At 38.5% G+C, this 21877-nt stretch overlaps 1 protein-coding gene across 25 annotated transcripts in view; it reads right to left on the reverse strand.

Annotated features, from left to right (window-relative positions):
* The window catches only part of Alg9 (ALG9 alpha-1,2-mannosyltransferase), a 116478-nt gene that overhangs the window by 91176 nt on the left and 3425 nt on the right, over positions 1-21877 (reverse strand). For 24 of the 25 annotated variants that reach the window (XR_002386832.2, XR_015451559.1, XR_002386833.2 and 21 more), the window contains 4 exons: positions 9411-9481; positions 6276-6364; positions 3595-3730; positions 104-191 (listed from right to left, as the gene is read on the reverse strand). Coding sequence is in view for 19 of the 25 variants with exons in the window: in XM_021237890.2 (XP_021093549.1) it covers positions 104-191; positions 3595-3730; positions 6276-6364; positions 9411-9481 (384 nt within the window). In the remaining 6 variants the exon portion in view is untranslated. The remainder of the gene's footprint in view (positions 1-103; positions 192-3594; positions 3731-6275; positions 6365-9410; positions 9482-21877) is intronic. The other variant, XM_021237900.2, reaches the window with a different exon arrangement.

The raw sequence follows: 21877 nt of genomic DNA on the forward strand, positions 1-21877 counted from the left end.
ACACCTGAGAATGAAAAATAAAATGAATTCCTAATGTTTCCTTTTGCATCTCAGAAGCAGCTTTCATTATAATGTAAAAACAAAAAACAGGAATAAAACTCACCAGAAAGAGAATTAGAGCCCCCAGTGACCAATGAAAGAAACTCTTCCACCTATGTTTCATGACCAGCAAATCAAAGGCAATGGGTAAGCTATTTAACAGAGAAACAAAAAGTGGGGAGGTAAGTAAAATACTTAGAAACAAGTCAGAAATTCACATATCCCTTTCCTATGCTGACAGTAAAAATATCTCTACTTATGACGGCCAGGTAAGAAAGCCAGTATATGAGAGGACATTGTCTCAAAAATCTCATAAGACCCAACAGAAAGCTATGCAACCCACACTTGCACAAGAAGTATAAATACAGAGCTGCTGGAACAAACTTTATTTTATACATATTTTTGTGTAGTGGACACTTAAAATGTTAATTATAAATAAATGTTATCCTATACTACCATGTCAAATACATAGTGATCTCTTTTTTCGAAGATTTGCTAGGATTTCAGTAATATATTACAAACTCTGACTTCAATTCTGACTTATCCCCTTCCAGTGCCATTTATTATTCTTCCGTTTACCTACATTCCTCAAGCAAGTGGCATATATGTGTTTCCCTCACTTCACTATTTCTCCTTCAAGACTTAGCTTAAGTGAATAAAGCTGATTTAAGGTACACTGTAATCTCCTCATGGCAAGAACCAATGTCTCTTCACAGGGTTCACTTCCCTTTGTGATTCTGCTTCACTAGACACAAAATATCTGTTCCGCCAAGTTTAAATACCTTGAGCTCCTGATCTTTCCAGTCACTCCCCTAGGGCTCATTTCTATACTGCTTTTATTTTTTCTCTACGCGTCACCACAATGTCTTTCCAAAGCAACTACACTCATTATCTCAGTAGGTGCTTCCACTGTTGTATGTACAATCAACTTTCACCTACAACTTCCACAAATCTAAGGCACTAGTGGGCCTCTATCCTTGCTCTAGTCACAAAGAATTCTCCCCCCTCAAAAAAAGAATTCTTTCCCTACACTAACATATCTACACAGAATTTACCCAAATACCAATTGCAAGGCCTATTCTTGTCAGTCCTATGAAATCTCTATAGATTCCTCCTATCTCTGAATTTGTATGGTATTATCATCTTTGTCACTTATTTGATCATGTCACGTGCTGCCACTGAAATCTCCCTATGATTTGAACTTCCATGTTCTATTATGCAAATTTTGCGTTGACATTTTGTGTTTTATTTTTCTCCCAACTAATTACATTTCCATTGCACCTATATTTCTTCTTTGATTACTCTTTTTTGGGAGTTGGGGGTTCGAGGTGAGAAAAAAGAAATCATAAAGTTGTCTTTGATTTTAGAAGTATTTCATAAATCAGGCATGGTGGCATATGCCCATAATTCCAGCTACATGGGAGGCTGAGGCAAGAGGACAGCAAGTCTGAGGCCAGTCTGGGAAACTTAGCAAGATCCTGTCTCAAAATTAAAAAATAAAAAGGATTAGAGATATAACTTAGCACTCCCTGGGTTTAATTCCCAGTATAGAAAAAAAAAAAAGTATTTTGCATTTATTTTTTTATTTTTTATTTTTTTGGTACTGGGGAACAAACTCGGGTCCTTGTGCTTGTGCAGCAGGTGGCGAAACCACTGAGCTAAATCCCCAGCCCTATTTTGCATTTATTGATACAAGAATTGTAAAGGTCAGGGGCCAGGGGATTTAGCTCAGTGCCTCACAAGTGCAAGGTCCCAAGTTCTATCCCGGGTACCAAAAAAAAAAAAAAGAATTATAAAGGTGATTGAAAACAGCAAAAGTTCAGAAAACAGCCTAAGATACAATCGTGAGGAACATAATAATTTGAAGATGAAAAAAATAATAATAATAATTTGAAGATGGTAGGTAGAATAGAAGAAAGGATTAGATATGGGGAAAACAGACTTGAAAAAGCAATTAAGAAAATTTTAGGGCCGGAGATTTAGCTCAGTGGTTCCGCTGCCTGCCTCACAAGCACAAGGACCCAAGTTTGATCCCCGGTACCAAAAAAAAATAAATTTTTAAATGGCCTATTCTCTGACATAATTCCCTTTGTAAAAATTTATTCCATAATAAAGTATGCAATGATATCTGTACAACAATGTTCACTGAAGCATTGTGTAACAGCAAAAAATTAAAAACCAAATGTCAGGCTGGGGATTTAGCTTAGTGGTTCCACCACCTGCCTCCCAAGTGCAAGGTCCCAAGTTCGATCCCTGGTACCAAAAAAACCCCCAAATGTCTACCAATAAAATAAGGTAATGGTTAAATAAATTGTGGTTGGCATATAGTGCAATGCTATACAACTGGATATACAGAATTATATACTCTACATACAAGAGAAGACAAACATATCTACAGGATAATTCCATTTGTTTTAAGAATACATAGGTATGGGGCCAGGGATTTAGCTCAGTGGTTTCCCTGCCTGCTGCGCAAGCGCAAGGTCCTGAGCTCGATCCCCGGTACCAAAAAAAAAAAAAAAAGAATACATAGGTATGGATGTATATATATGCACATATACAATGCACACAAGCATAATTTCTGGGAAGATATATACAGAATTTTTAGTAGTGACTATCTTTGAAGACTGGGCTAGAGGAGAAGAAAATTAGGCTTTTGTGTGGCACACATCTGTAATCTTAGCACTCTGAGAGGTTGGGGCAGGAAGACCATAAGTTCAAGTACAGCCAGAGGAACTTAAGTGATTTAATAAGACCTTGCCTCAAAATAAAAAATAGAAAGGACTGGAGATTATCTCAATGTGAAGGCCCTGGGTTCAATCCCCAGTACCACCAAAATAAAAAAATAAATAAAACACCAAAATTAGTTTTTGTTTTTCACCACGTCAGAAATGGAACCCAGGGGACTGGAAATTTAGCTCAGTGGTTCTGCTGCCTGCCTTGCAAGCGCAAGGTCCTGAGTTCGATCCCCGGTACCAAAAAAAAAAAAGAAGGGGCCAGGGATTTGGCTCAGTGGTTCTGCACCCTGCCTCGCAAGCTCAGGGACCCGAGTTCGGTCCCTGGTACCAAAACCAAAAAACAAAAAACAGAAAAGAGAAAGACCGAAGTGAACTCAGATTTCAAGCCTGGGAGACTGAGAAAATTCACAGCACAGGGTGGAGCAGTGTGGGGAAAACAACAGCTGTAGAGTTAGAAAGGACTGGAATCAAAGCATGCATAATTTTAAAGACAAATTACTCAAACTCTTAGTTTACTTTCTCATTTATAAAGCCTTAACAATTGCAATTCTATTACAGGTTCTATTACAGGTAAGGTTTAGGAGTAAAATTTGCAAAGGGTTTAGCAGTTTCTAACATATAACAGAACATTAATAGTCACTATTATTAGAATTAATCATAATAAACACTAAGAAAAATAGCCTTTCATTTCCCAGAATCATTGTAGGTCCAATTAATTCTCATAACTTTGATGCTGCCTGGCAATATGAATCTATTTCAACATTAATATTTGCCATATGCCTAGTGATATATGAGAGAGAAACTGTTTGTTTCTTACCCAAGAGCTGCACTGAATGGCCAGCCTAAGATAGCCCCAGCTGCTACGCCCAGCACAGCAATGGGAGTCTTGTCCATATACCAGCCAGTCATGGCTATCAACGTAGTATACATACAAAAGCTACTAGGAAGGAAAGCTGCAAGAGTAAGAAAGAAAAATAGAAAATTTAAAAAGGAAGGACAAGAGACTCAGATTAAGTATTGATTATTAAAAACTAACCTAGGGCCGGGGTTTTAGCTCAGTGGTTCCGTCACCTGGCCTTGCAAGCACAAGGTCCCAAATTCGATCCCCAGTACCAAAAAAAAAAAAAATCTAACCTACATTGCAAAATGTCAATAGCCAGTCACATATTTTGGGCGCTGCTATATTAGAAATAGGCAATAAAGGTATATTCCCTTTAAAAAATAATAAGTTCAATGATTTTCTTATTTTCTCATTCTTGTTTTTTAGGTACCAGCACATGCCCTTGACTTTACAATATTAACTATCCCATTCTTCTCCTGGCCTGTACCTCAAATTCAAAACTTAGGGCCGGGGATTTAGCTCAGTGGTTTCACCGCCTGCTGTACAAGCGCAAGGACCTGAGTTTGATCCCCAGTACCAAAAAAAAAGAAAACTTTAAAAATTCCAGTTTGCCCAAGAGTATCCCAAGGTTATATATCCAAGCAGGAAATATGCTTTAAAAGACTTAGAATCATTGTTGACAATTTATTTCTGAAAAATAAATCCTGATGGTTTTCTGAGACTGTCTCAGTCGTAACAGGTACCCTACAGGAATTCTAGGAAGGCTTCTCAAGGGCCAATGTTGAAAAGCAGCACCACTTTGCACCCTGCATGCCCTGTCACAGATTATCTGGCCTCTAGATGGCCCCTAATTATTTACATCTAAAATAATCTTGTTTTGGTGTACAGCAGAGGACTGACCAAATTCAGTCTTTGCAACACCATCAATCAAAGTATTTCAAATAATTTGGAACAAAAATACAGATCTCCTTCTCTTGCTGCAGAGATCTGATTCCTTTAGCACCAAGGGAAAAAAATCAGTCAACTTCAAGAGAATGATAATGAATAGGCAGTGAGATTTACAATACAGCAAAGGGTTCAGAGGCTCTGTATCAAAACATGCCTTCAGGGCCAGGAATTTAGCTCAGTGGCACCGTGCCTGCCTTGCAAGCACAAGGACCTGAGTTCGATCCAGTACCAAAAAAAAAAAACATGCCTTCAATTTATCTGTGCTTCAACTAACATTATAAAGCTGAAGATATGCCTAGGAACTTCTTTACAGATACAGTGATACCCTGGTTCACAAATGCTTTTGTTTGCAAACAGAAGCTTTGGCAAAATTTTGTTTTTGCTTGCAAATTCTGCATTGAGTGACAACAAATACAACCATGGCCATCTTTCCCCACACAAACACAAACATGGGCATCTTTTCCAAAATTGTAGAACAAATTAAGTTTGTGAACTGAGGCACCACTGTAGATGTTAAATCAGTGATGGTGAACCTTTTAGAGCTTTCAATGGTAACAAACTGCCAGCTGTGATAAGCTTGCCATATAGGTCTGCCACCAAGGCACTAAATATTGATGCCATCCAAAGCTGTCAATTCCAGCTTCTGATGCAGAGGATAAAAAAGCAGAGATATGTGAAGTTCCTGCCAGCTTTGAGGGTAAAGCACAGACACGTTTAGGGCAGTGGAACTCAAAGTTATTCCAGGCAAGAATCCTGAGCTCTCACCAGACATTAATTTTGGCATATTCAATAAAGGAAAAGTAAACATATAATTTTGTGCCAACTACTACTTTAGTATATATTCATTATAAACAGTATATTAGATTCTGGAACACACAAGCAAAAACTACAATTAAGACAATTATATCTAATAATTTTTTTGGAGAGTTGGGAACAAACTACCTTTTCAGCAGGCTACCCTGGCTCAGTCCACAAAACACAAATATTCTGTTACAGCACAGTTTGAAAGCCACAAACTAAGTATTCTAAATTTTAAGAAGCTTACTCTTAAAAAATGCCCAATAGAACATGCACACCTCCACAAAATACAATATCAAATAATATACCTAAAACAGATCTGTCAAGAATAGTATTTTGGGGCCAGGGATTTAGCTCAGTGGTTTCGCTGCCTGCTACGCAAGCGCAAGGACCCGAGTTTGATCCCCAGTACCAAAAAAAAAAAAAAAAAAAAGAATAGTATTTTGGGGGCTAGGGATTTAGCTCAGTGGTGCAGCCACCGCCTGCCGCGCAAGTACAAGATCCTGAGTTCAATCCCCGGTACCAAAAAAAAAAGTATTTTTGGCACAAAGAACTTCCTTAAACAAAATTATGTTCTTTCCCCTAATGCCGTAGAAGGAAAATGGGTGGTTGACACAGGATGTAAAAGAAAGCACTTATCAGTTCTACCAATTATGAATTTGACTTTTAATAAGTTATTTCACCTTTGTGAGTTTCAGTGTTCTCACCTGCAAAAATGAGAAACTATTTATCTTGCTTATATCATACAATTATTGTAAAGATCAATCATGAAAATGTAGATAACAGTGCTCTGCAAATTACTGACATGTTATACAAACAAATACTGTAGACACCTGGACAAGTGTTTCCCTGCAATACAACTGTTAACCAAGGGAGAGCCTGCCACTCTTTCCACTTGCCCTTTTACTTACCAGATGATGAACAAAACATGCCAGTGCTGAGCACCAAGAAGGCTAGCATCATTCGACTCACATGCAGCCCAAACTTCTTACACACAGCCCTGAAATAAACCAGAATTAGCACAGCAGATATTAGAAATGGACAATTCAAATCAAAGGAGTAAAAAATGTCTCCAAAGGAAATAAATAACACTGAAGATCTAAAGTCTAATACAGATACAGAACTGTCTTAATAGATTTGTTAGCAACTTTATATGCATAAGAAACCCAAATATCTTTATCCCTGACACAGGAGAGAAGCTCCCTGCCTAAGAGGAAATATATACATTATGTGGTAAGATTATGTCTACTATCAATAGAATGTGGTAAAAAATAATAGGCCTCAGATGCACATAGGTACAGGTTCAAAATCTGACTCCAATACTTATTAGCAGTGAGACCCTGGCCTAGTCACATAATCTGCCAGATTCCTCATCTGCAAAATAAAAATATTAAATTATAGCCACTTCAGGAAATTTCTGTGAAGATAATGCATGGAAAAGTGCTTAGGAGGGCTGGAGATTTAGCTCAGTGGTTTTATCACCTGCTGCACAAGCGCAAGGACCCAAGTTTGATCCCCAGTACCCCCCTCCCCAAAAAAAGTGCTTAGGAGAGTATCTGGCACTAAGTTGAACAAAAAATAGTGGTTGTCAGAAAAAAACACTAGGAGATATAAGGAAATGTTAAGTCATTATCTCAGTCAGTGTTTTTCAAACAGGCAATGATACACTAACTCCTTCTACTTCTTTCTTTTAGTTTTCGTAAGCCCACAAATTAAACATTTTTAGATATTATTGCTTTGTTTAGTCAGTTTATTCAGATAGGGCCAGGGATTTAGCTCAGTGGCACCGTGCCTGCCTCGCAAGCGCAAGGTCTTGAGTTCAATCCCCAGTACCAAAAAAAAAAAATTTTGTTAGGCATTTCTGTGCTAATTCCTTATTTCATCTCAGAGCTTCCTTCTGAAATAAATGTGCTTCTTCCTAAGTATATCTTTTATATGTTTCTTTACCTGATTATGGTAAACTCAGATTTTTGAGTAGTTTCTTTTTCTTTTCCTGAAGTCTTTATCTACCTCTTGATCTTAAAAGATGATTTAACTTAGTATTCAATTTTAAGATGACAGCCATTTTTTCTCAGCACTTTCAAAGCACTTTTTCTTTTTTTTCTAGTCTTCTGGCTCTTGAAAAGTCTTCTATCAGTCTAATATTCCACTCTAGAAATTCCTTTAGTTCTCGATCAACTTTTAGATCTGTTTTTGTCCCTGGTGTTTTACACAGTATCTCTAATTTCCTTTTTTTTTTGGTACCAGGGATCGAACTTGGGTCCTTGCGCCTGCGCAGCAGGCGGCAAAACCACTGAGCTAAATCCCCAGCCCTCTAATTTCTTTTTTATGCATCCAGGTTGGGATATGTTAGGCTTCCTGAATCTATGGATTACCACCTTTTCCCGACCAATTCTGGAAAATTCTCAGCTGTTATTTCCCTAAGTATTATGTCCTTATTCCCTATATCATCTCTTATAATCAGGTTAGATATACAGCAAACTTTCAATTCTACCTTACATTTCGTAAGCTCTTCTATATTTCCTTTTCTTTTTGTCTTTCTGTACTACATTCTTAGTTTCAAATCAATCTTGCAATTTTCTTATTAGAAGTACTGTATATAATCTGCTGTTTAAATTATCTGCTGAGGTTTAAATATCAATATTATGTAAACATTATGGATATTAAAAATGATATACTATATAGTATATGAAAATAATGTTTAATATCTTAATTTCTAGAAGTTCTGATTATTTTTCAAATTTGCTTGGTCATTTCTATAGTCTCTTCTTCATGTTTTCAGTTCCATCTTTCACTTCTTTGCAGATATTAAATATACTTATTTTATATTCTTATTTTAATAATTCCTAATGAAATTTTGTGGGTCAGCTTTTTGTTGACTGATATTTCTGCTTGCTCTCACTCATAATACCTTGTTCCCTTCTTCATTAATTCCCCACTTTGTGACTACCACTTATAATTTCTCACTCACTAGAACTTTATCTCCCATAACTCTTTGCTATTTGGGTTAAGATTCCAGCTCTCCAGAGAAATTTTTACAAGTTACCTGGGGCACTACTAACCCACAGTAATTTAAAGTATCTTCAACTTGGGATTCAGGGGATCATGTGGGTGATTTGAATTCAGGACCAAACCCATATAAAGACCAACATACAGTTACAGCCATCAAGGGCAACACTGGCTTTTTTGTTTCCATTCCACCAGAGTCAAAGCCAAATTATTTTTTTAATCTGACATATTTAGCTGTGGGAAGATTTTTAATGTTCACTACATTTAAAAACCCTTTATTGCATTAAGGCATTATTAATATGTTTGTCAGGTATCATACACAAAAAGATAGCTTTTTTTTTTTTTTGGTACTGGGGAATCAAACTCAGGACCTTGCACTTACAAGGCAGATGGCGGAACCACTGAGCTAAATTCCCGGCCCAAAGATAGCTATTTTTATTACTGGAACACTTAAATGCCTAATAATTCCATTAATATTCAACTAACTAGAGCTATGCATGGTCGCACATGCCTGTAATTCCAGCACTCAAGAGTCTGAGGTCAGGATCGCCAAGAGTTTGAGGCCAACCTGGGGATATAGTGAGTTCAAGGCCAGCCTGAACTATACAGCAAGATCCTGTCTCAAAAACTTACAGCTCTTTTGTGAAGAACAATGTATAGGATGCAAATAGGAGCAGAAAGTCTCATTTGGGAATAGTTTCCCAAGAGCTAAATTCTAAGGTAGAAGTAAATCATGATCCTGTATCTTAGGCCCAAAAATAAGCTTCTACTAAATCCTACTAAATAAAGATCAGTTAGATATGTATTAACAGAATTAAAATTAATGATATGGTATTTATGAACCTCAAGAAAGTAAACAATAATTAGAAGTATTCCTCTTTGATTATTTTTCAAACAAGAAGTTGCACTTCAGATATAGTATCTGGAGCTGGAAGGAAAATGTTTTCTATTTCTAATTGCCTACCCTATCAGAGAGATGATCTATGGTATATTTGATTTCCTCTTAGCACTTTTAGAACCAAAGCTTTTATACTCACTTGTAAAAGTAAAGTTCACAAATACAGCTCACAAATGCCAGAAGACATCGCAAAAAATAAAAGACAAGAATCTGAAAGAAATCCAGAACAAGAAAATATGTCACAGATAGGAGCCAAAAAAACTCACAAAGATGAAGCTATTTTGATTTGTCAATAATAAACTGTACTATAAATTATTAGAAAAGCATTATGTATCAAAATCATACAAATTTTCATATCCCTATATTCAGTATACTTATTTCTGTCACCCCAAGAGCTGGGGGCAGCTCATAAAAATGTCAATTGCAGCCCTATTTATTTAGTAAAAACTGTTTTAAAAACCACAAAATGACAAAATGGCTATTACATAGGGCCAGGGATTTAGCCCAGTGGTTCCGTCGTTTGCCTCGCAAGCACAAGGACCCGAGTTCGATCCCCAGTACCAAAAAAAAAAAAAAGTACAAAATGGCTATTACATACATATTGTAAAATAAATTATGCTACATGGACTACTACATAGATTTTTTTTTTTCTTTATGACACTAGGGATTTAACCTTGGGCCTTCACACTTAACTACATGCCCTGCAATTTTTAAAATTTTGAGATAGGATTTTGCTAAGTCTAAGTCACTAAATTGCCCAAGATGGGCTTGAACTTGAGATCTTCCTGCCTCGGCCTCCCAGAGTACTGGGATTATACACATGTGCCACCAGACCCCACTTAAAATATTATGGCTGCTCAAGAAGTACTTTTTGGAAAAAGGATTATTTACAAAATACTAAGTGAAAATGCACAGTACACTATCATTATACAAAGTATAAGTCACAACCACAGGTACTATATGCATATGAAAAGATTGGAAAGAAATATAATAAAATAGTAAGAGCAGTTGTGACAGTCTGATTGATTTTTCTTCCCAAGTATTTTTCCTATCTTTCAAACTTTCAAATGATGTTATTAATTTTATACTTAAGGATATCAGTTTAAAAATAAAAATAAGGGTTATATTAAATAGTTTTCATACTGCAGAACATCATATGTTTGATCATTAAATTAACCAGGTGTGGTGGCACATGCCTATAATCCCAGTACTCGGGAGACTAAAGCAAGAAGATGGCAAGTTCAAGGCCTACCTGAGCTACAGAGTGAGTTCAAACCTGGCTTGGACTACATGAAAGATCCTGTCTCAAAATAAATCAACAAAATAAGGGTTAAATTCCATAGAATATAAACACTAGTTAAATGCACAGTATGATTAACATAAGTACATATAGTTTGGAAATACTGTCTATGTTCAGCACTAACCAACACAATCCAAAATGAGTTCAAGTGATCACATTCATTCATTAATTTAATAAGTCATACTGAAAACCTACTACACAATGAGTATAGTACTATGCAATGACTACTATTCCAGATGCTACTAGGAATACAGGTAATTTCAGATAAATTTCTACTTTTAAGGACTCCTTATTTAATAAGACAGTACAAATAAACATCTAGAAAGTTGAAAATTAACATGAACTAATATAAAAATTATATTTGGGAACAGGACAACCACGTCCCCTGTCTTAATATTCGACAAGTAATTGAAAGTTCTAATCCATGCAAAAAGACACAAAAAAGAAATGAAGTATAACAAATAGAATAAAGGAAACTAAATACACTGCTATGGTTTGGAGATAGTCTGTCCCCGCAAGGTTCATGTGCTGGAAGTGTGATCCCCAGTGTGATGATGTCAAGATGGTGAACTTAGAAGGCATGTGACCTAATGGAAGTTAATTGGGTCAAGAGGGCTCCACCCCATAAATGGATGAGTGCTCCCTTAGGAATAAGGAGTCTCATAGGAGTGGATTAGTTCCCTTGATTGTTATAAAGCGAGCACAACTGTCTCAGCCTAAAAGCCCTTTCTGCTTCTCTGTCGTATGATGCAGCCAGAGGGTCTTTGCCAAGATGCTGACACCAAGCTGTCTGGACTCACCAACCACCAAAATCATGGACCAAAAAACCTTTTTTCTTTATAAACTATTCAGCTCCAGGTATTTGCTAAAGCAACAAAAAATGAACTAAAATATATACACAGATGATAAGAACCCAAGGGATTGACCTGATAGATAAACCAATGGCACTAATAAGGAAATTCAATCATATATTCGATATTAAGATTTTTTTTAAAAAAAAATCCATCGTGTTCTTCTATATCAGTAAAAAACTGACAACAAAAAAGACAGTATTTACAATGAGAACAAAAAGCACAAAGAATCTAGGCATTAATCTGTCAAAAACTACATAAGATTAAAATGGATACATTTTAAAAATTTTTTGGTACCGGTGATCGAACTCGGGACCTCGCACTTGTGAGGCAGGCAGCGGAACCACTGAGCTAAATCCCCAGCCCACATTTTAAAACTGTATTAAAAAACAAAAAACCTGAGCCAGATGTGGTGGCACATGCCTGTAACCCCAGCACTCAGGAGGCTGAGGCAGGAGGATTGCCATGAGTTCAAGGCCAGCCTGGACTACACAGCGAGTCCTTGTCTCAAAAAACACACAAAAAAAACAGAAAACCTAAGTTTTCATTTAGATAAATATATCACTTCATTTAGGTAAATACAACACATAAAAGTATTAATTCTCATATTAATATGTAAATTGAATACAACTCTAATAAAAACCTAGCAGGATTTAGGTGTGGGAAAAACTAATTCTAAAATGATTTTTTAAATACAAATCTTATGCTGCTGTGGAAGTGCAAGGACCCAAGTTCGATCCCCAGTACCAAAAAAAAAACAAATACAAATCTTATAAATGACAAAGCAAGAAATTCATTCTTCAGTTATTTACATTACAAAACTATAACAATCAAAGCCATAAAGGGGCCAGGGATTTAGCTTTAGCTCAGTAGTTCCGCCGCCTGCCTGGCAAGGACCTGAGTTTGATTCCTGGTACCAAAAAAAAAAAAAAAGCAATATGCTACTACTTAACAAAGACATCAATGACAATGAATAAAGAAAACAGAAACAGACCCATACACATATGGGAGTAAGATGTAATACAGAGGTATTACATTAGAGGAATACCTAATTAGAGGAAACAGATGAATTATTTAATGGATGGTGCTAGAAAAATCAGTTCACTGAATAGCAAAAAGTAAAGTTGGATCTTTTTGCATTTTATAAAAACAAACTTCAAGTCTCCTAAGAAAGAGGTAAAATTATAGGGCCGGGAATTTAGCTCAGTGGTACCTCACTTTCCTTGCAAGCACAAGGTCCTAAGTTCGATCCCTGGTACCACAAAAAAAAAAAAAAAAGGTAAATTATAAAGCTAACTGAAGAAAATACAGAAGAATATCTCTATGACATAGTGAAAAAAAGATTTTGTTTAAAAAGATCCAAAACCTACCAACCATATGAGAAAAGCTGACCGATTTGACCACTTGACTATATCAAAGTTAAGGATTTCTGTTTGACAAAGGTCCACAAAGTTAATAGAGAGGTGACTGTCTAGATAAAGGATATGCAAGACAGCCTCTAAAACCTACGAACAATTACTAGTGGGAAATTCCACCAACAAGGGGGAAAAAACAGAAAATCCAATAGAAAAATGGGCAAAGGATATAAAACAGGTAAATCATAAAGGGAAATAAGAATTATGAATAAATATGTGAAGAAATGCTCCACCTCTCTAATAACCACAGAAATGTAGTCAAAATGAGAATATCAAATGCATGAAAAAGTCAAAAATATCAAGTTAGGAGAGGTGAGGAAGCTGGAACTATTGCTGCGTGGAATAGCAAAGGAGAGCAAAGGTGGAGAGCAAAGGGTCTATGTGTGGGACCTGATTATACTGAAGCGTGAAATCCATACACATGCAGAAGGGAATAATACAGAAGTGTTCTACTTGGGTGTAAAAAAGTTGGGAAGGGCCAGATATAGTGATATAAACCTATAATCCCAGCACTCTGGGAGGCTGAGGCAGGAAAACTGCAAGTTCAAGTCCAGCCTGGGCAACCTTGAGACTTAAGATTCTGTCTAAAGGGCTGGGGATTTAGCTCAGTGGTTCCGCCCCCTGCCTCACAAGCCCAAGGTCCTGAGTTCAATCCCCAGTATCAAAAAAAAAAATTAAAGAGTTGACATGTAACTCAGTTGGTTCAATTCCAAATATCATAAATAAATAAGAAAGAAAGGAAGGAAGGAAGGAAGGAAGGGCTGGAGATTTAGCTCAGTGGTTCCGCCGTCTGCCTCGCAAGCCCAAGGTCCAGAGTTTGATCCCCAGTACCAAAAAAGAAAAGAAAGAAAGAAAGATAGATATCCATCACTAGAGGTGCCAATTATTAACATACTCTTTCTCAGCAATAACCCAGTCTTCTTTACTCCTCAGGATTATGATGGTAGCGCTGGGATTCTATAACTACAATTCCCTTTGGCAGGTAGGTCCCTGGTGAATCTCTCTGGCAAAATTAACAGGGAAAAGGAAATTTGACCTAAGAAAAAGAGAAGGGAAGTCTTCCTCCCTGTTTTGCTTGTTGTTTACATCAATGATATAATAATGTTACTGATGCAAGAGGAAGAATTCAGTATGGGACATGTCAAGTTTAAAGTGAGAGCAGATAATCATGTAGAAATAAAAACCCTCAGCATTATATATTATTGGTTCTCTACTGAGTGCTTCATCTTATATTATCTTTCCTCTGACAAGTTCAAAGAACCAGAAATGAGACACTAAATAGGGAAGGGAAACAGTATGCTCTCACTTTCCACAGATGCAGTTCTGATCATTCTACTCCTCTTTTTTTTTTTTTTAGTTCTGATCATTCTAAAATGCAAATGCAAGTATGTCTCTTTTCTGTCTAAAACCTTTCAATGACTCCATAATATATTTGGGGGGAAGAAAATAAAAAACAGCATAATTATTTAATAGATTCTACCAGGTCTTGCAGATATCTAGGCTCTTTCTACCTCAGTCTCATCTAATCTACCCCGCAGCACTCTCTCTTTGAAAGTTCAAACTTATTTATATAAGAAGGCTATGTTGCCTAGCTACTTCGGAGGCTGAAAAAGGAGGATCATGAAGCTGAGGCCAGCCTGGGAAACTTAGCAAGACTTTGTCTTAAAAAAAAAACAAAAAAGGCTTGGAGATACAGTTGAATATGAGGCCCTGGGTTCAATCCTCACCACCACAAAAAAAAAAAAAAGAGAGAGAGAGACAAAGGAGAAGGAGGAGGGAAAAACAAACGGCCATCCTGGACTCTTCTCAACCACAGCACCTTCAGCCTAGATGTTATGCCTTGTATCTAGATGTCCCCCCAAGGCCTCATTCAGTCACAGGTGGGGCTTTTCAGAGGTGGCTAGATCTGGAGTATGTAATGTTGGGATTAACTGTGTGATGCTGGGATCAAGGGTGTGTGATTACTAAATTAATGCACTAGGGGCCGGGAATTTAGCTCAGTGGTGCTGCAACTGCCTGGCAAGCACAAGGTCCTGAGTTCGATCCCCAGTACCAGAAAAAAAAAATAAATTAATGCACTTATTGATCTGCACAGTACTGGGTAAGATTAAGGGTGGCCCTAAGGGTGGGTAGCCTGGATAAAATATAAGGGACAGAAAGAGGGCTAGTGTGGTCATTTGTTACTTGCTGCTTCTTTGCTTTGTTACCTCTGCCCACCATGAACTATTTCTCCTCTGTGATGCCCCTCTCCCATGCCACTCTGCCTTGGAGCCAGCCAACTATGAACTAAAATCTCTACAAACTGTGACCTAAATAAACCTTTCCTCCTTTAACTGTGGATGTCGGGTATTTTGTATCAGCAACCAGAAAACTAACTAAGACAATGACTGTTCCCAATTTCCTCCCTCACTCCCATTCTTCTCTTCCAGGAAAACTTCTTCAGTTCTTTAATTAGGGGTTTCTGCTTCAGTGAAGATAGGCCTTTTCCCTATTATTCCTGCTAAGTACATCAAAAACTCTGAACATGAAAGGTTCTGGGCATGGTGGCACACACTTAATCCCAACACTCTGGAGGCTGGGGCAGGAAGATAACAAATTCAAGGTCAGTTTGAACTATACAGTGAAACCGTGTCTCAAAAAAAAAAAGGAAGACTGAAAGGTAGAGGAATAACATAAAGGGAAATTCCATGGGTCTTCTTTTTGCCTTGTATACTCCAGACAAGAAACTCAAGAAGCTGGCAACTAGAAATGTGAAAGGGCACAGACAAAAACACTCCAACCAAGGCCTGTCTCTCTACCTCAAGATGGAAATGAACTGGACAGAGGAGAGAATCAGTGCATTGGAGGACAGAGAACAGAAATTACTCAATGTGAGCAACATAAAGAAAACAGATTTTTGGGCCAAGGATTTAGCTTAGTGGTTTCGGCACCTGCCTTGCAAATGCAAGGTCCCAACTTCGATCTCCGGTACCAAAAAAAAGAAAAAAAGAAAACATACTTTTTAAAAAGGACAATACAGTCTCAGGACTAATTAAAAAAATAACCTTTATATCAATAGAGTGCCAAAAGTAAAGGAAAAATGGCAAAGCTTCAAAAAGAAGTACTCAAAACAATAACAGCTAAGAAAAAAAAAATCCCTCAATTTTGCAAAAGGCATAACCCTAAAGATTCAAGAAGCTGAGAAAACTTCAAACAAGATAAACTAAAAAAAATTCTACACCAAGACACATCATAGTCAAATTCCTGAAAACTAAAAAGGTCAGGTCCCAGTTAACATTTCTGTTTTTGTTTTTTGTACTTCTTTTTTTTGTACCGGGGATCAAATTTTATACTGTTTTGAGGTACTGGGATTTGACACAAGGTCTGGTACATGCTAAGAGAGCACACCACTGAACTACCTCCTCAGACCTTTTTAAACCTTTTTTTAAAATTGAGTTTACCCTTTGGGGCCCGTGGGTCTGGGGACACGGGGTCTGGGCGCTGAGCCAAGCAGTGGTGGGCGGTATGTTGCTACCTGCCAATTGCCCACTAAGGGATCAGAATCAAGTCTTAGGCGGTGCCTATTTAAAATGCGAATTCCTAGGGGTGCTGGCCCTGTGAGGCCACATGGGATGGGTTTTCCTAGGGAAGCAGGTTAGATGCAGGGGCAATGCACACCCGACCCCTGGATACAAGTTCATGGTTTGGTAGAGTCCGTGGGTTGGCCAGGCGGCTGGCGCACACCTGTGATCCCAGCTTCGGGGGAGGCTGAGACAGCACTAGTGACCAGCATGGGCAGTTATGGAGACCCGGTCTCTAAAGGACTAGCCGTGTGGCTCAGTGGTAGAATTACCCCTGGGTGTGACCTCCAGTACTGAAAAAAAAAATTGTGCCCCAATCTGTAATTTGGTAAAAGCCCATCTGGTAACACGGCAGAATTATTTTCACGAGACGCATTGAAAACCATTGTTAGGCTCTCCCTCCTAGCCGCCTTCTACAAAGGAGAAATTCCCTGGGACACACACACCCATTTCCTCTAAGAAGAGCAACCTTATTCATAATACGTGGGGAAGAGCAGTTTGCTAGGCGTGAGGTCTGCTGAAAATCAATGATGCCTTCCTTACAGGTCTCTTGGATATGGTATTGGCCACGTGACTCGACACAAAACAACAAATCATCTGGGGTGACACTCTCCCGAACATGAATTCTATGCTAGCTGAAACAAAATACCTGGGCGTGATGGCATGCACCTGTAATCCTAGCAGCCTGTAATTCCAGCTGGTACTTGGGAGCCCATGGCAAGTTTGAGCACAGCCTGGCCAATTTAGTGACTTAGACCCTGTATAAAATTCGGGATGTGGGTGGAGGTAATTAGGAACCCAGAACAGCAAAAAAAAAAAGAGAGAAAATTACAAATTTGACTCCAGCCATGACAATTTAGTGAGGCCCAGTCTCAAAATATTTTTTTTTAATTTTTGTAAAGGTCTAAAGATGTGATGCAATGGTAAAGCACTTGTTTTAGCACAAGGCCCTGGGTTCTACCCCCAGTACCCCAAGAGAGAGGATGAGTAGGCAAGAATTGCCTGTTTCAGACTCTTGCCAGTTGTGTTTCAGAGTATATACACAGCCCCTACAGTTTTAGTAGAGGTCACTATGCAGCTACTAATTTAAAAACTTAATCTGCTGAGAGCCAGGCATGGTGGTGTACTCGGGAGGCTGAGGCAGAAGGATCACTGCAAGTTTGAGGCCAGCCTGGGCTACATAGTGAGTTCAAGGCCAGCATGGACTACATACTAGGACCCTGTTTCAAAAAAAAAAAAAAAAAAAAAGGGCCGGGGATTTAGCTCAGTGATTTCGCTGCCTGCTGCGCAAGCCCAAGGACTCGAGTTTGATCCCTGGTACCAAAAAAAAAAAAAAAAAGCAGGGCTGGGGATTTAGCTCAGTGGTGCTGCCACCTTCCTTGCAAGCGCAAAGTCCTGAGTTTGATCCCCAGTACCAAAAAAAAGGGAAAAAAAAGCCCAAAACTTAATCTACTGTGAGGAGGATGACCAATCATGCAACTTGGAGTTGGATCAGGAGACAGACCTATTTTGCTTACTTCTTTGGTCTCAGCCAGATTCTGGCTCGAAGACATAGTCAGATAAAGAATTAAATTAAACAGTGACAAGTGATGGTCAGTATGGTCTTTGAGGATGTAGTAGGTTAATGAAGACAGGCTCTGATCCTCCACCCATGCCCATACATCCTACGGTGACGTTACCTCTGCTCCTTACTTTGAATCTGCATTGGCCTCGGGAGGAGCTTGACCAAGGACACTTGGCATTCTCAGCCTAAACCACAATGAGAAGCAGTCTGGACTGGCCTGCAGCAGGAGGGGACCTGTGTGGTGCAGTCAGGAGCACAGCTGCCCTCTTCACAGCTCGCTGGCCCCAAACTGGGATCTTGCAGGGATTGAGCTGGGCTGGTGCAAGTCAGTAGGACTGCCCACTGACCCACAGGCATATGAGAAAGAATAAATGACTGTTGTCTGAAGCCACTCATTTTGGGGTAGAGTGGCAGGCAGCAATAACCGATAAAGATCCCGACAGAGATCTTTAGGAGGCAGACTGATGGAAATAGTGCTTCATACCAACAGTAGTGCTTAACATTGACATTAGTTTTAACCTAACTGATGCATTTACTTGTAGCTCTTTCCCACAGTGTCCTACTCATCTTGGCTAGCTCCCCTCCTCCTTTAATGAGCTCACTGTCCTCACTAGGCCAGGACTTCCACACTCATGGTCTGGACCTCTGGGTTGACATCATCCTGCTGCACAGTGCTCTGCATATATGTGGAGACACACAGATACTGAGAGCAATACTGTGGTTCATACCTTAATTTGTTTTATGATTTCAGGGAAGATGGCTGTGTTTGTGTTTGTGTGGGGAAGATGACCATGGCTGTGTTTGTCACCCGATGTGGAGTATGTGAACAAAAGCAAAATGTTATTTAACACTTCTGTTTGAGAACCGGATTGTTCGCAAACAGAAGCATTCATGAACTGAGGTATTACTGTATATCCCGTCTTAATATCCTGTAGGCTCCTTACATGCTCAAGTCATTTCTCTGGCACATGATTTGCACAGCTTGTATACTATGAGTATTCAAGCAGTAACCACTAGATACTTTCAAACTCAAAACTCGAAGTTTTTCTCATATACTCATGATGGAATTATAAAATGATACAACTTCCTTGGAAAACAGGCTGATAGTTTCTTAAAAAGTTAAACATAGGGCCGGGGATTTAGCTCAGTGGTTTCACTGCCTGATGCACAAGTGCAAGGACCAGAGTTTGATCCCCGGTACCAAAAAAAAAAGTTAAACATACTCCAATCATATCACCCAACAATTCTACTCCCAAGTAATTAAGAGAAATGAAAGCGTGTATCCACAAAAAGACTTTTAAGTGAACATTCCATAGCAGCTTCATTTGTAGTAACCAAAAAACTAGAAGCAACCCGGGTGTCCAAATGTGAACGAATAAACTGCTGGCATATCTATATAACAGAACATCTCTCAGCAATAACATGGAGAGCCAGGTGTGGTGGCACCAGTTCAAGGCCAGCCTGAACTACTGTACACAGTGAAACCCTGTCTCAACAAAACAAAACAAAACAAAACAAAAAAATAGATGGAGTATGGATACACATGATAACATAGCTGAATTTCAAAATAATTCTAAGTGAAAGAAGCCAAACAAAAAGCAAGTATATCTGGTACACTAATGATTACATTTATATGAAAGTCCAGGAAACAGAAGCTAATGTATAGCGATGGCAGATTAATGGTTGCCTAGGAACGCAGGGATCAAGGAGGGCAGCAATGCTTTAATAGGTCAGAAACTTTGGAGTGATAGTTATGTTCAGTTATGCCCGTGGTGATGTGATCATATAACATGTGAAACTTACCAAATTGTACATTTTATGGACGTGCAGCTTACCTGTCAATTAAACCTCAATAAAGCTATTCAAATCTTTGTTATTCTTACAGAAATATAGGCAAGACTTATTAAAATAGTATGTTGAAATACCATGTGTTAGGGAATCAAATAGTTTTCTTACATATAACCTGTTCCCCAGTTACTCTCATACATTATAGTTTTGTTACTACAGAAGCATAGAACAACACAGCAGATGATTGCTTTTTTTTTTACTCAATCCCCATTACTAAAGTTTGTTTTCTCTTTCCAAAAAATAAAAAATAAAATAAATTGAGTTTATTAGTACATTTAGGTATACCTTATGATCACATTCATCATCAAGAATTTGTACCTGTGCATGATATATTTTGATTCTTAGCTTTTCCCATTCCCTTGCCCTCCCTTCTACCCTTCCACGGCCCCCCTACATACATAAGCTTTGTTTCCATTTTTTCCTTCTTACTTTGAATTTTTTTCTTTCCCTTCTTTCCTTTCCCCTGCCCCCACCCCGAGTTCCCCTTTCCCTTTGAACACTTTCTTCCTATTTCACAATATCTATTATACATTTTGGTCCTCATTTACACCTTCAGTTTCTCACACCAGAGAAATGGATTCAGTATTTACACGTATGTTCGGTTTATTTCACTTACAAGGTGCATCCATTTAGCTATAAATATCTCAACTTTATCTTCCTTATGGCTGAATAGTACTCCATTTTATTAAAAAAAAAAACCCAAAACACATCTTCTTTATCCACTCACCAGTTGATGGGCTTTTGGGCTATTTCCAAGATTTAACTATTAACAAGCTGTGCTGCTAAAAATATGGATGCGCATATGTCACTGTGGTATGATGCTTTTAATTCTTTGGGGGGGGGGGTACCGGAGATCAAACTCAGGACCTTGCATGGAACCACTGAGCTAAATCCCCAGCCGCTTTTAATTCTTTGGAGAACATACCCAGTAGGGGAATAGCGGGGTCAACTGAGACCTGTAATCCTAGTTTTTTGAGGAATCTCCATTCTGATTTCCACAGTGGTTGCACCGGTCTGCACTTCCACCAATAGTGGATAAGAGTTCCTTCCTCCCTGAAGCCCTGCCAGCATTTTTTTTTTTTTGTACCGGGGATCGAACTCCGGTCCTTGGGCTTGCGCAGCAGGCAGTGAAACCACTGAACTAAATCCCTGGCCCCCAGCATTTGTTATTGGTTGATTTCTTTTTCTTTTTCTTTTTTTTATTTTGGTACCGGATATTGAACTCAGGACCTTGGGCTTGTGAGGCAAGCACGAAGCATGGCGCCACTAAGCTAAATCCCTGGCCCTGCTGTTGGTTGATTTCTTGATAGCAGCCATTTTTTTTGGAGTGGGATGGGATCTCAGTGTTGTTTTCATCTGCATCTCTCAAATGACCAGTGATGTTGAAAATTTTTCCATGTTTATTTGTTGCTTCTACTTCTTTGTCTGAGAAATGTCTGCTCATCTCCGATGCTCATTTTTAAATTGGGTCTTTAAATTTGGGGGGGGGGGTCTGATTTTTTTTAAGTTCTTTATATAATCTAGATAGTAGTCCTTTCAGACCTTTTTAAACTTTATGTTGAGACAGGGTCTTGCTAAGTTTTCCAGGCCGGTGTCAAACTTTCCATCCCCCTACCAGTTTCCCAAGTACATAGCTGTTCCAGGCTCAGTGAACTCTTAATTATTCTTCAGCACACAGCTTAAATTAGGCCCTCCTAATATTCTATACCACTATATATTGTACTTTTCCCCCTCCACCTGCCAAAAGATTCACTGCATTTAGAATTACTTGTTCAATGCCCATCTTCCCCACTAAACTTAAGTTCCGTGAAGGCAGGGACATGATCGTTGTTTATAGCTAGGTCACTTAACACAATGTCTATTAAATAAATGTTGCTCTGTTAATGTCTGTTGAATAAATGAATAAATGATTCTTTTTTAAAAAGTACCTTGGGGCTGGGGATTTAGCTCAGTGGTTCCACTGCTTGCCTTGCAAGGACAGGGACCCAAGTTTGATCCCCAGTACCAATAAAAAAAGTACCTTGGGCCAGGGATTTAGCTCAGTGGCACCATGCCTGCCTTGCAAGTG

The sequence above is a fragment of the Heterocephalus glaber genome, unplaced genomic scaffold (assembly GCF_053883595.1).
Source record: "Heterocephalus glaber isolate CG9 unplaced genomic scaffold, H.glaber_assembly_v1.0 deba00001429, whole genome shotgun sequence".
In the NCBI taxonomy this organism is placed as follows: Eukaryota; Metazoa; Chordata; class Mammalia; order Rodentia; family Bathyergidae; genus Heterocephalus; species Heterocephalus glaber.